Below are 12,099 nucleotides of genomic sequence, written 5' to 3'. Positions count from 1 at the left end.
CTTTTTCTCCACTGAAAAGAAGCAATGTGTGGAAACTTAATAAAGAGGGAAATTAAAACAATAATTTCATTGATTCAGTGCATTATTTTGTCTTGTAAAAATAATAATTATGATTAATTATCATGTAAATGCAAAGGAAAGTGAAATACTTTTCCAAACTCATCATATTTAAAGCTTGTATTGTTTTAGTTTCAGTGAGAACAGCTTCTGCTCTAAAATTCAGCATTTTTCTCAGATTTTTCCCTTGAAGCGCGTCGTGCATTTCTGCTCCTTCTGTAGCGTCAGGAACATGTTTTTCACAATCTGCCTTTTCGCTCTCCGCCCACAGTCTTCTCCGTTTCCTGTCTCTGCTGCAGGCTTCCCTTACGAGAAGGTGAGAGAACGCACTCTCTACCTCCAGGTGTTGGACTACGACCGCTTCAGCAGGAATGACCCCATCGGAGAGGTTTCCATCCCCCTGAATAAGGTGGAGCTGGGCCAGCTGAAGACCTTCTGGAAGGAGCTCAAACCCTGCAGTGATGGCAGTGTAAGGAGGCCATTAGGCAGAGCCGCGAGCGCTGCTCGCTTTTAATCCCGCTGTAATTTGTTAAAACAAGCGTGACACATTTGGTCACAGCTTTCAGCGGGTTTGATGGGATTTTTGGGCGAGCAATGATCACAGCTAAGCCAGCCGGGTCACTGGACCGTCTGTATTTGGCACATGGACTTAGCAGAAAGGGCAGTGATGTAACGTTGCACAATGATGCAGTGAGTAACATGGAGTTTGATGAAGTCTGGTATCAGGCTGGATGATTCACGCTCCATTGTTTTTGTGTGGGTGTGTTTTTGCAGGGGAGACGAGGCGACCTGCTGGTGTCTCTCTGCTATAACCCCACTGCCAACACCATCACTGTGAACATCATCAAAGCACGCCACCTTAAAGCCATGGATATCGGGGGCACTTCAGGTACAGACTTTCCTCTGTTGGTCCACTCGTTTCCCTCGAAACTTATCAGACGGCTGTTCTTATCAAAGCGGTGCTGCAGCAGCGGCTGGTGGAGGTTTCTCGGTTGGCTATAAATTCAAAATAGACGTTTTACCAAAAAACAATCAAACATGTACTAATTTATCACATGAGTATATTTATTTGAATGCAAACAACAAAAAAACTCATAAAAACACTTTAAAATCTTTATAAAAACAAACAGTTCATGCCCAGGTTTACCTTTGGTCCATAAATCTTGCCCTTCTGAGTCTTTGTGAAGGTAAATCTGTGTTTTGCATGGTCCAATATTGTGTCACAAACTTAAGAAAAAATTATTTATCAGTTTAATAATGGAAAAACTATACATTCTCTGAGATTGTGTTTATTTAAGAGCAACTATGCAAATGAACAAACGTACAAAAAGTCGACTATATTCTATTCTTTTCCATGTGAATCCCAGATTGTTGATCCTTTAAATCGGTCCTAGCTGCCTTTATCTTTCCTGGATCTGATCCTGACCTTTGAAATCTATTTTTTTTTAAGTCTTAAAGGAATAGTACACCCAAAACATGGTTAGCCTTAATTTTCTACTCACCCCCATGCTGAACAACACTCTGGAGTACTTTTTTGATATCTCAAATGCATCTGGAGATCTGGGAGGCTTCTTGCTGTCTGCTGACATTCAAATAATGGAGGTCTATGGCGCCCGAGGCAGAAAGGTCCATAAAAGTCCACAAAAAACGTGTCAATATTCCTCCATACTGCTCGTCCAATGTATTCCAAGTGTCCTGAGTGGGTAGCGTCCATAATTTACTCGAAACGAAGTCATTTAGAATGTTTTTAGAGCATAAACAGTAGTGTATAGGATTTCCTGAAAGCGCGCACCTGCGCGATCACGACGCTACGGAAGCCGGCAGACCAAACCAGATGAAAGTGCGCATTCAGCGTCTGCTCTGCCAATAATGCAAGCGTAGAAGAAGAAATGTGCTGTTTACCTGTGCAAAGAAAGAAACAACGAAAGAAAAATGTCTGAGGACTTCAGTGTTGAGGAAGAGCATGAGTTCTTTGCCGAGCTGAATGCGCACTTTCATCTGGTTTGGTCTGCCGCGGTTTCCGTAGACTCGTGAACGCGCTTTTAGGAAATCCTATACACTACGGTTTATGCTCTAAAAACATTCTAAATGACTTCGTTTCCAGTAAATTCTGGACGCTACCCACTCAGGACACTTGGAATACATTGGACGAGCAGTATGGAGGAACATTGACACGTTTTTTGTGGACTTTTATGGACCTTTCTGCCTCGGGCGCCATAGACCTCCATTATTTGAATGTCAGCAGACAGCAAGAAGCCTCCCAGATCTCCAGATGCATTTGAGATATCAAAAAAGTACTCCAGAGTGTTGTTCAGCATGGGGGGGAGTAGAAAATGAAGGCTAATCATGTTTTGGGTGTACTATTCCTTTAATCAGGGTCATTGGGAGGGTGGGGAGGCGCCCTAGCGCCATCTGTTGGCCAGCCGTCACTGCATTGCAAGATTTTTCAACAAGGTCAATTGTTCAGAATCAGAATCAGGTTTATTGCCATTGTTAGTGAAGGAGTTCACAAACTAGGAATTTTTTATGGTACAATCGTGCAACATGAAACATATAATATGGAATAGGTAAATAAATTTATAAAAATCTCTAAAACACTGTGGATATAAGGCATGCAAAAAATAGACTAATATATACACTTAGGATAAAAATATGGATAAACAACAATAAGCAACACTTACAAACCTTGTCTGCACAGAAGATATAGTAGATATAGATATAGTTGACAGTGCACCAAAAAACTCAAAATCCCACCATGTTGGGGCAGCATGAATGTGGGGGAGGGGTCTTTATTTCCAGGTAGGCTGGATCCATTCATCTATTTAGCTAGAACAATTTGGGTATTTGTATTTTATAACCTGCCCTTTTTATCAACACACAAAAGCTGCTCACGCTTACATAGAATTAAGATAGATTGTTTTACTATTAGAACATTTCTCTTTTTCTGGACTTATTAGGATTGCAGTGATACGAACATGTTGGCTGATATTTATTCTATTCAGTTTATTTCTATAGCTCCAATTCCCATCATGTCATCTCAGGTCACTTTATAGATCCAGATCATCCAGATCATCCAGTCAGATTGATTCAAAGTTTTCTATCTAAGGAAAACCAGCTGATTGCATCGACTCATTGACTCTTCAGCAATCCCTCACACTAAGCATGCTTGTAGCGACAGTGGAGAGGAAAAACTCCCTTTGAACAGGAAGAAACCTCCAGCAGAACCAGGCTCAGTGTGAGCGGCCATCTGCTGAGGCCCACTGGGGTTCAAGGAGACAGAAGTTTAATCAAGTTCAAAATGCAAGTCATGCTAACAGAGACAGTACTGTCTGATTGGTTAAACGTTTTCTATATGTGGAAAACCAGCTGATTGCATCCAGTGATTGACTTGCAGGATACGCTCTTCCTGAATGAGCTTGCTGCAACAACCTCCGCTTTTAGTCATTTGCATTTTGTCTTTGACTCTAAAGTAATCTTTCACACAGAGCTTGCATGCGGGGACAGTGGAGAGTAAGACTCCCTTTAAACAAGAAGAACCATCCAGCAGATTCAGGTATTAATAGCTGATATTAACGTAACCTTCTGGCTAATAACCAAAATTGGCCAGTTTCATATATTTTGAACCCTTTGGACACCATAAAAAAGCAATCAATTCTGACATTCTCTGCCTATGTTAAAATTTTACAGTTGTGAGCCACTTCCCACTCTCTGTTACACGACTGATCCCCTCCCCCTCCTGAAACGAAAATACCAACTATATGGAAATCCACATCGATAGTTATTATCGGCCTAGTTTTGCTTGATGGACAAAAACAGCCTTAAAATGAGATTGCTGATTACAGATATTAGTGCTGATATATTGTAAATCCCCTAATATTATTATTTACTATCTATTTTTTATCTTTCGCATAGCTCGGTTAATTTTTGTACTATTGACAAAAATGTTGAATTGTATTTGTTTCATAAGCATTGCTCTAAAACCCTCAGTTTTATTAAAATACTTGGTATGTGGAAAAATGTGAGAATTTTCAAAGAGTTTAGCCATTTTTGCAGGCGTTACTGTCTGCATGGCGGACGGCCTCTGGATCCTGTGTTTCTGTGAGGAGCTCAATGTGCATCAGCACTCTGGTGACCTCTGGTTAAAAACAAATCCAACCTTGCTGTGACATGGTTTTTTTGTGCCATTTTGTTTGCCTTTTCAAAGTAGACCTCCATTCAGTTACTATGACCATCTACAGAGTTGCTCCAGAATTTGCTGCATGGATCTTAAGCCCCATTTCCATAAATACTTTATTTGTATATTTGCTATCTCAGGGAATAGATTGAACTTGAGGTCAGTCGAGGTCTCTGCTTTCCTGCTGCCTTTCTTGACTCTAACAATTCAGAGGGTAATTGCAACGCTGACCCTGAAAGCAAAAAAACAAAAAACAACATATGTGTGCATCTTCCTGGTAGCTCGTGCATAAACTGCTCCTCTCTCCGTCCTTGTTGCAGATCCTTATGTAAAGGTGTGGCTCATGCACAAGGACAAGCGCGTAGAGAAGAAGAAGACGCCGGTGATAAAGCGCTGTCTGAATCCAGTTTTCAACGAGTCCTTCCCCTTTGATGTCCCTGCCCATGTGCTTAGGGAGACCACCATCATCATCACCGTCATGGACAAGGACAGGCTGAGCCGCAACGATGTTATCGGAAAGGTAATTTATGATATTGCGGGGAGTCTGATCTGAGGGGAGTCTGCAGAGTCCTTTAAATCTGTTTCACCTGTGGATGCAAGTAGTTACAAGTTTCTGGTATGATGTCTGAAAAAGTGCCTATAAGTCCAGTTTAAGATTCACACCAACTGCAGTAAATGCACCATTTCAACCAGCAAATTATTTACATATGAACGTCTACTTCCCACCGTGGGATTGATGGATATATAAACCATCCTTCTCAGCTACTCCAATGGTTTCAAACCAACAGGAGATTTAGAAATTCCCCATTCTTCCCAGTAGTCGGGTTATCTTTGAACAAAGACTGTGTTGACAACCAGTTTACTGTGTCCTTAAAAAACATTCATAACAAAATATGCGTTTCTACGCCAAAAATGAGTTTGTTTCAGTTAGAATCCTAAAAATCCTGTTATAATAAAAATATTGAACATTTTTACGGCTAAAGCTATAAGGTTCAGATAAGAACCAGGTAAGCATCCTCCTCCTGGTTGGTATAGATCTTTTTTTTAAATCTAGATTAATTTCACTGTAATCTTGGAATTAATGTAGATTAATCTAGATTAAATTTGCTCATTTGAATTCTGCCAAAGGCGTTTATTATGTGTGTTAGATCCACAATTTAAAATAATTTTTTTCCTTTTTCTTCTGTTTGTAAAAATCACACGTAATTTCGTCTCATTGCTCAAGATTTTGACAGTTATAAATGCATCCATCATCCATCCATCATCCATCCATCCATCATCCATCCATCCATCCATCCATCATCCATCATCCATCCATCCATCATCCATCCATCCATCATCCATCCATCCATCATCCATCCATCATCCATCCATCATCCATCCATCCATCATCCATCCATCCATCATCCATCCATCCATCATCCATCCATCCATCATCCATCCATCATCCATCCATCATCCATCCATCATCCATCCATCCATCATCCATCCATCCATCATCCATCCATCCATCATCCATCCATCATCCATCCATCATCCATCCATCCATCATTCCTCCATCCATCATCCATCCATCCATCATCCATCCATCCATCATCCATCCATCCATCATCCATCCATCATCCATCCATCCATCATCCATCATCCATCCATCCATCATCCATCCATCCATCATCCATCCATCATCCATCCATCCATCATCCATCCATCATCCATCCATCATCCATCCATCATCCATCCATCCATCATCCATCCATCCATCATCCATCCATCATCCATCCATCATCCATCCATCCATCATTCCTCCATCCATCCATCATCCATCCATCATCCATCCATCCATCATCCATCCATCCATCATCCATCCATCATCCATCCATCATCCATCCATCATCCATCCATCCATCATCCATCCATCATCCATCCATCATCCATCCATCCATCATCCATCATCCATCATCCATCCATCATCCATCCATCCATCATCCATCCATCATCCATCCATCCATCATCCATCCATCATCATCCATCCATCATCCATCCATCCATCATCCATCCATCATCCATCCATCATCCATCCATCCATCATCCATCCATCATTCATCCATCCATCATCCATCCATCCATCATCCATCCATCATCCATCCATCATCCATCCATCATCCATCCATCATCCATCCATCATCCATCCATCCATCATCCATCCATCATCCATCCATCCATCATCCATCCATCCATCATCCATCCATCATCCACCCATCATCCATCCATCATCCATCCATCCATCATTCCTCCATCCATCATCCATCCATCCATCATCCATCCATCCATCATCCATCCATCCATCATCCATCATCATCCATCCATCATCCATCCATCCATCATCCATCCATCCATCCATCATCCATCCATCCATCATCCATCCATCATCCATCCATCATCCATCCATCATCCATCCATCCATCATCCATCATCCATCCATCATCCATCCATCATCCATCCATCATCCATCCATCATCATCCATCCATCCATCCATCATCCATCCATCCATCATCCATCCATCCATCATCCATCCATCCATCATCCATCCATCATCCATCCATCCATCATCCATCCATCATCCATCCATCATCCATCCATCCATCATCCATCCATCCATCATCCATCCATCATCCATCCATCATCCATCCATCCATCCATCATCCATCCATCAATCATCCATCCATCCATCATCCATCCATCATCCATCCATCCATCCATCATCCATCCATCCATCATCCATCCATCCATCATCCATCCATCATCCATCCATCATCCATCCATCATCCATCCATCATCCATCCATCCATCATCCATCATCCATCCATCATCCATCCATCCATCCATCATCCATCCATCATCCATCCATCATCCATCCATCCATCCATCATCCATCATCCATCCATCATCCATCCATCCATCATCCATCCATCCATCATCCATCCATCCATCCATCATCCATCCATCATCCATCCATCCATCATCCATCCATCCATCATCCATCCATCATCCATCCATCATCCATCCATCCATCATCCATCCATCCATCCATCCATCCATCCATCCATCCATCATCCATCCATCCATCCATCCATCCATCATCCATCCATCATCCATCCATCATCCATCCATCCATCATCCATCCATCCATCATCCATCCATCATCCATCCATCCATCATCCATCCATCCATCCATCATCCATCATCCATCCATCCATCATCCATCCATCCATCCATCCATCATCCATCCATCCATCATCCATCCATCCATCCATCCATCCATCCATCCATCCATCCATCATCCATCCATCATCCATCATCCATCCATCCATCCATCATCCATCCATCATCCATCCATCCATCATCCATCCATCCATCATCCATCCATCCATCATCCATCCATCCATCCATCATCCATCCATCCATCCATCATCCATCCATCATCCATCATCCATCCATCCATCCATCATCCATCCATCCATCCATCCATCATCCATCCATCATCCATCCATCCATCATCCATCCATCCATCCATTATCCATCCATCATCCATCCATCCATCCATCATCCATCCATCCATTATCCATCCATCATCCATCATCCATCCATCCATCATCCATCCATCCATCCATCATCCATCATCCATCCATCATCCATCCATCATCCATCCATCCATCATCCATCCATGATCCATCCATCATCCATCCATCCATCATCCTCCATCCATCATCCATCCATCCATCATCCATCCATCCATCATCCATCCATCATCCATCCATCATCCATCCATCCATCATCCATCCATCCATCATCCATCCATCCATCATCCATCCATCCATCCATCATCCATCCATCATCCATCCATCATCCATCCATCATCCATCCATCCATCATCCATCATCCATCCATCATCCATCCATCATCCATCCATCATCCATCCATCCATCCATCATCCATCCATCATCCATCCATCATCCATCCATCATCCATCCATCCATCCATCCATCCATCATCCATCCATCCATCCATCATCCATCCATCATCCATCCATCATCCATCCATCCATCATCCATCCATCATCCATCCATCCATCATCCATCCATCCATCATCCATCCATCCATCATCCATCCATCATCCATCCATCCATCATCCATCCATCCATCCATCATCCATCCATCATCCATCCATCCATCCATCATCCATCCATCATCCATCTATCATCCATCCATCCATCCATCCATCATCCATCCATCATCCATCATCCATCCATCATCCATCCATCCATCATCCATCCATCCATCATCCATCCATCATCCATCCATCCATCATCCATCCATCCATCATCCATCCATCCATCCATCATCCATCCATCCATCCATCATCCATCCATCATCCATCATCCATCCATCCATCCATCATCCATCCATCCATCCATCCATCATCCATCCATCCATCCATCATCCATCCATCATCCATCCATCCATCATCCATCCATCCATCCATTATCCATCCATCATCCATCCATCCATCCATCATCCATCCATCCATTATCCATCCATCATCCATCATCCATCCATCCATCATCCATCATCCATCCATCATCCATCCATCCATCCATCCATCCATCCATCCATTATCCATCCATCATCCATCCATCCATCCATCATCCATCCATCCATCCATTATCCATCCATCATCCATCCATCCATCCATCATCCATCATCCATCCATCCATCATCCATCATCCATCCATCCATCCATCCATCCATCATCCATCCATCCATCATCCATCCATCATCCATCCATCATCCATCATCCATCATCCATCCATCCATTATCCATCCATCCATCCATCCATCCATCATCCATCATCCATCCATCCATTATCCATCCATCCATCCATCCATCATCCATCATCCATCATCCATCATCCATCCATCCATCATCCATCCATCCATCCATCCATCATCCATCCATCCAACCATCATCCATCCATTATCCATCCATCATCCATCCATCCATCCATCATCCATCCATCATCCATCCATCCATCATCCATCATCCATCCATCCATCCATCATCCATCCATCCATCCATCATCCATCATCCATCCATCCATCCATCATCCATCCATCCATCCATCCATCCATCCATCCATCCATCATCCATCCATCCATCATCCATCCATCCATCCATCATCCATCCATCATCCATCATCCATCATCCATCCATCCATCCATCATCCATCCATCCATCATCCATCCATCCATCATCCATCCATCCATCCATCCATCCATCCATCCATCCATCCATCCATCTCCTCCACTAGGGGCAGTACATCCTCCCCAACCCAGAGAAAGCACTCTACCCTTCCATGGCTCCAGACCATGGTCTGAGATCCTCATCCCTGCCGCTTCACACTCAGCTGCGAACCGCTACAGTGAGAGCCTTAGATCACGCCCTGATGAAGCAAATAGAACCACGTCATGCGCGAATAACAGAGATTAAGGCCGCCAAAATGGATCCCCTAATCACCTTAGCTGTGCCTACAAATTCATTCCATAAAAGTTCTGAACAGAATCGGCCACGCTACAAGGCCAGCTGTTCAGCTGAAGAGATGCAGAGAGGAGGTCACACCAAGGCGACTTTCAGCACTGATGGTGGTCCAATATGGCGGTCATACGGCCCATGAACTGTTCTTAACACCATCCAATAGGTTCAGTTAGAACAACACACCCTTTATAAGCAAATTGAACAAAACCAACTCTTTCTCCAGAGTCAGTTAGCATTTAGTAAATATCATTACACATCAATTTAGGCATTTTATTTCAGCCATTTCAAAATGTTCCATATTCTTTCTCCTGTGTGATTATTTTTTTGGCTTTATCCTGTGCAAAGTGTTTTAACCCGATCAGTGAACATATTCAGATCATTTCGCTCTGACTGATTAATACAACTCATTTTGCAATATACTTATTATTGATGCCAGTCGTCTATAAAGGAGCTTGTTTTATAACCTATAGATAACTTTAACAACCTCTGTAGGCCTAAATACTAAAGAAAAAAGAAGTTATGTATTTAAATTAGCAAAATAGTTGCATTAAAAGCTATAAATCTCCTCTGTTTATTCTCTGACTGGGAATAGAATGAATGATACATGATATACTTTGACTTTAATGTATTTTGCTGATGATTTTACAGAGTTTGGGTGAATGTTGTGGTTTTTCTGCCCCCTCTCTCAGATCTACCTATCTTGGAAGAGCGGACCCGCAGAAGTAAAGCACTGGAAGGACATGCTCGCTCGGCCGCGTACTAATGTGGCCCAGTGGCACGCTCTTAAGGCCTGATCGTTCCACCCAGCGTCCTCCATGGCCACTTCCCATCTCCTATTTCCTGGCCCAGTTCTCTCTTCCCTCTTCCCGCTCCCGTCCTTATGCACAAGACTGACTTGCTGCCAGGCTGCGAAACACGGGTACAATTAGCCATCTGCTCTCTTAAACCTTTAAACTCTATTTTCTTTTACATTCTCTATTTCCCTCTGAATTTCACCCCCTGATGCTGTTGTGTGTTTTTTCTGCATCGCCACTTTGCCAATAGTCCCCCTGTTTCTGTCTGTCTGTCTGTCTGTCTGTCTGTCTGTCCTGATGCTATTGGCTCATGGAGGTCTAATAATCCTATTCTTCGTCAGTCCCTTGGTTACTAACGTCCCTACAGCCCCTGATCAATTAAATAAGGTGGTATCCCATCAAATTATTATAATTTCAACTCATTTAGTCCTACTGTACTAATAGTACAGTTACATAGGATGATATAAAATCTACTGCTTATACATACAGGTGGATCTCAGTCCATTATATCCTTAATTGGATAAACCCCAAATTCTGTTTCTCAGAGAATTTGATTCTGACTTCAGACCAATGAAAAAGACGTTTAATCCAGAATGCGGTGCTACTGTCTGTAGTTTAGAGTTCTAAACCCAACAGGACTCCGTGCTCAGTGGCATAGAGGCCGTCAGTCTGTAGTCCTGCTGCTTTAATAGCCACCTTCACATCCTTTCATGCTTTTTCTGGTGTCTCTTCCTCTCCTTGGTGGGGGTTTATATGAGGAGAACTGGCTGACCGATCAACATGGCAGATGCTGTGTTTCCACCTTTAAGGAGCCGACAGGGTTTAGCCATGGTCAGCTGTCAAAGGGTTAACCATGGTCAGCTGTCAAAGGGTTAACCATGGTCAGCTGTCAAAGGGTTAACCGTGGTCAGCTGTCAAAGGGTTAACCATGGTCAGCTGTCAAAGGGTTAACCATGGTCAGCTGTTAAAGGGTTAACCATGGTCAGCTGTCAAAGGGTTAACCAATGGTCAACTGTTAAAGGGTTAACCGTGGTCAGCTGTTAAAGGGTTAACTGTGGTCAGCTGTTAAAGGGTTAACCATGGTCAACTGTTAAAGGGTTAACCGTGGTCAGCTGTTAAAGGGTTAACTGTGGTCAGCTGTTAAAGTGTTAACCAATGGTCAACTGTTAAAGGGTTAACCAATGGTCAACTGTTAAAGGGTTAACCGTGGTCAGCTGTTAAAGGGTTAACCGTGGTCAGCTGTTAAAGGGTTAACCAATGGTCAGCTGTTAAAGGGTTAACCATGGTCAGCTGTTAAAGGGTTAACCGTGGTCAGCTGTCAAAGGGTTAACCAATGGTCAACTGTTAAAGGGTTAACCAATGTCAACTGTTAAAGGGTTAACCGTGGTCAGCTGTTAAAGGGTTAACCATGGTCAGCTGTTAAAGGGTTAACCATGGTCAACTGTTAAAGGGTTAACCATGGTCAGCTGTTAAAGGGTTA

General features: G+C 43.0%; 1 protein-coding gene across 4 annotated transcripts in view; it reads left to right on the top strand.

The window, feature by feature from the left end:
* The window catches only part of syt7a (synaptotagmin VIIa), a 179,904-nt gene extending 168,440 nt beyond the window's left edge, over positions 1-11,464 (top strand). For all 4 annotated transcript variants that reach the window (XM_038291252.1, XM_038291251.1, XM_038291250.1 and 1 more), the window contains 4 exons: positions 357-526; positions 832-946; positions 4,552-4,751; positions 10,515-11,464. In XM_038291252.1, the coding sequence (XP_038147180.1) occupies positions 357-526; positions 832-946; positions 4,552-4,751; positions 10,515-10,619 (590 nt within the window). In that variant the 3' untranslated portion in view covers positions 10,620-11,464. The remainder of the gene's footprint in view (positions 1-356; positions 527-831; positions 947-4,551; positions 4,752-10,514) is intronic.
* Positions 11,465-12,099: the final 635 nt, after the last annotated feature.

The sequence above is a fragment of the Cyprinodon tularosa genome, unplaced genomic scaffold, assembly GCF_016077235.1.
Source record: "Cyprinodon tularosa strain WSP-4 unplaced genomic scaffold, ASM1607723v1 ctg298, whole genome shotgun sequence".
Taxonomy (NCBI): Eukaryota; Metazoa; Chordata; class Actinopteri; order Cyprinodontiformes; family Cyprinodontidae; genus Cyprinodon; species Cyprinodon tularosa.
This window is presented reverse-complemented; position numbering and strand designations above follow the sequence as displayed.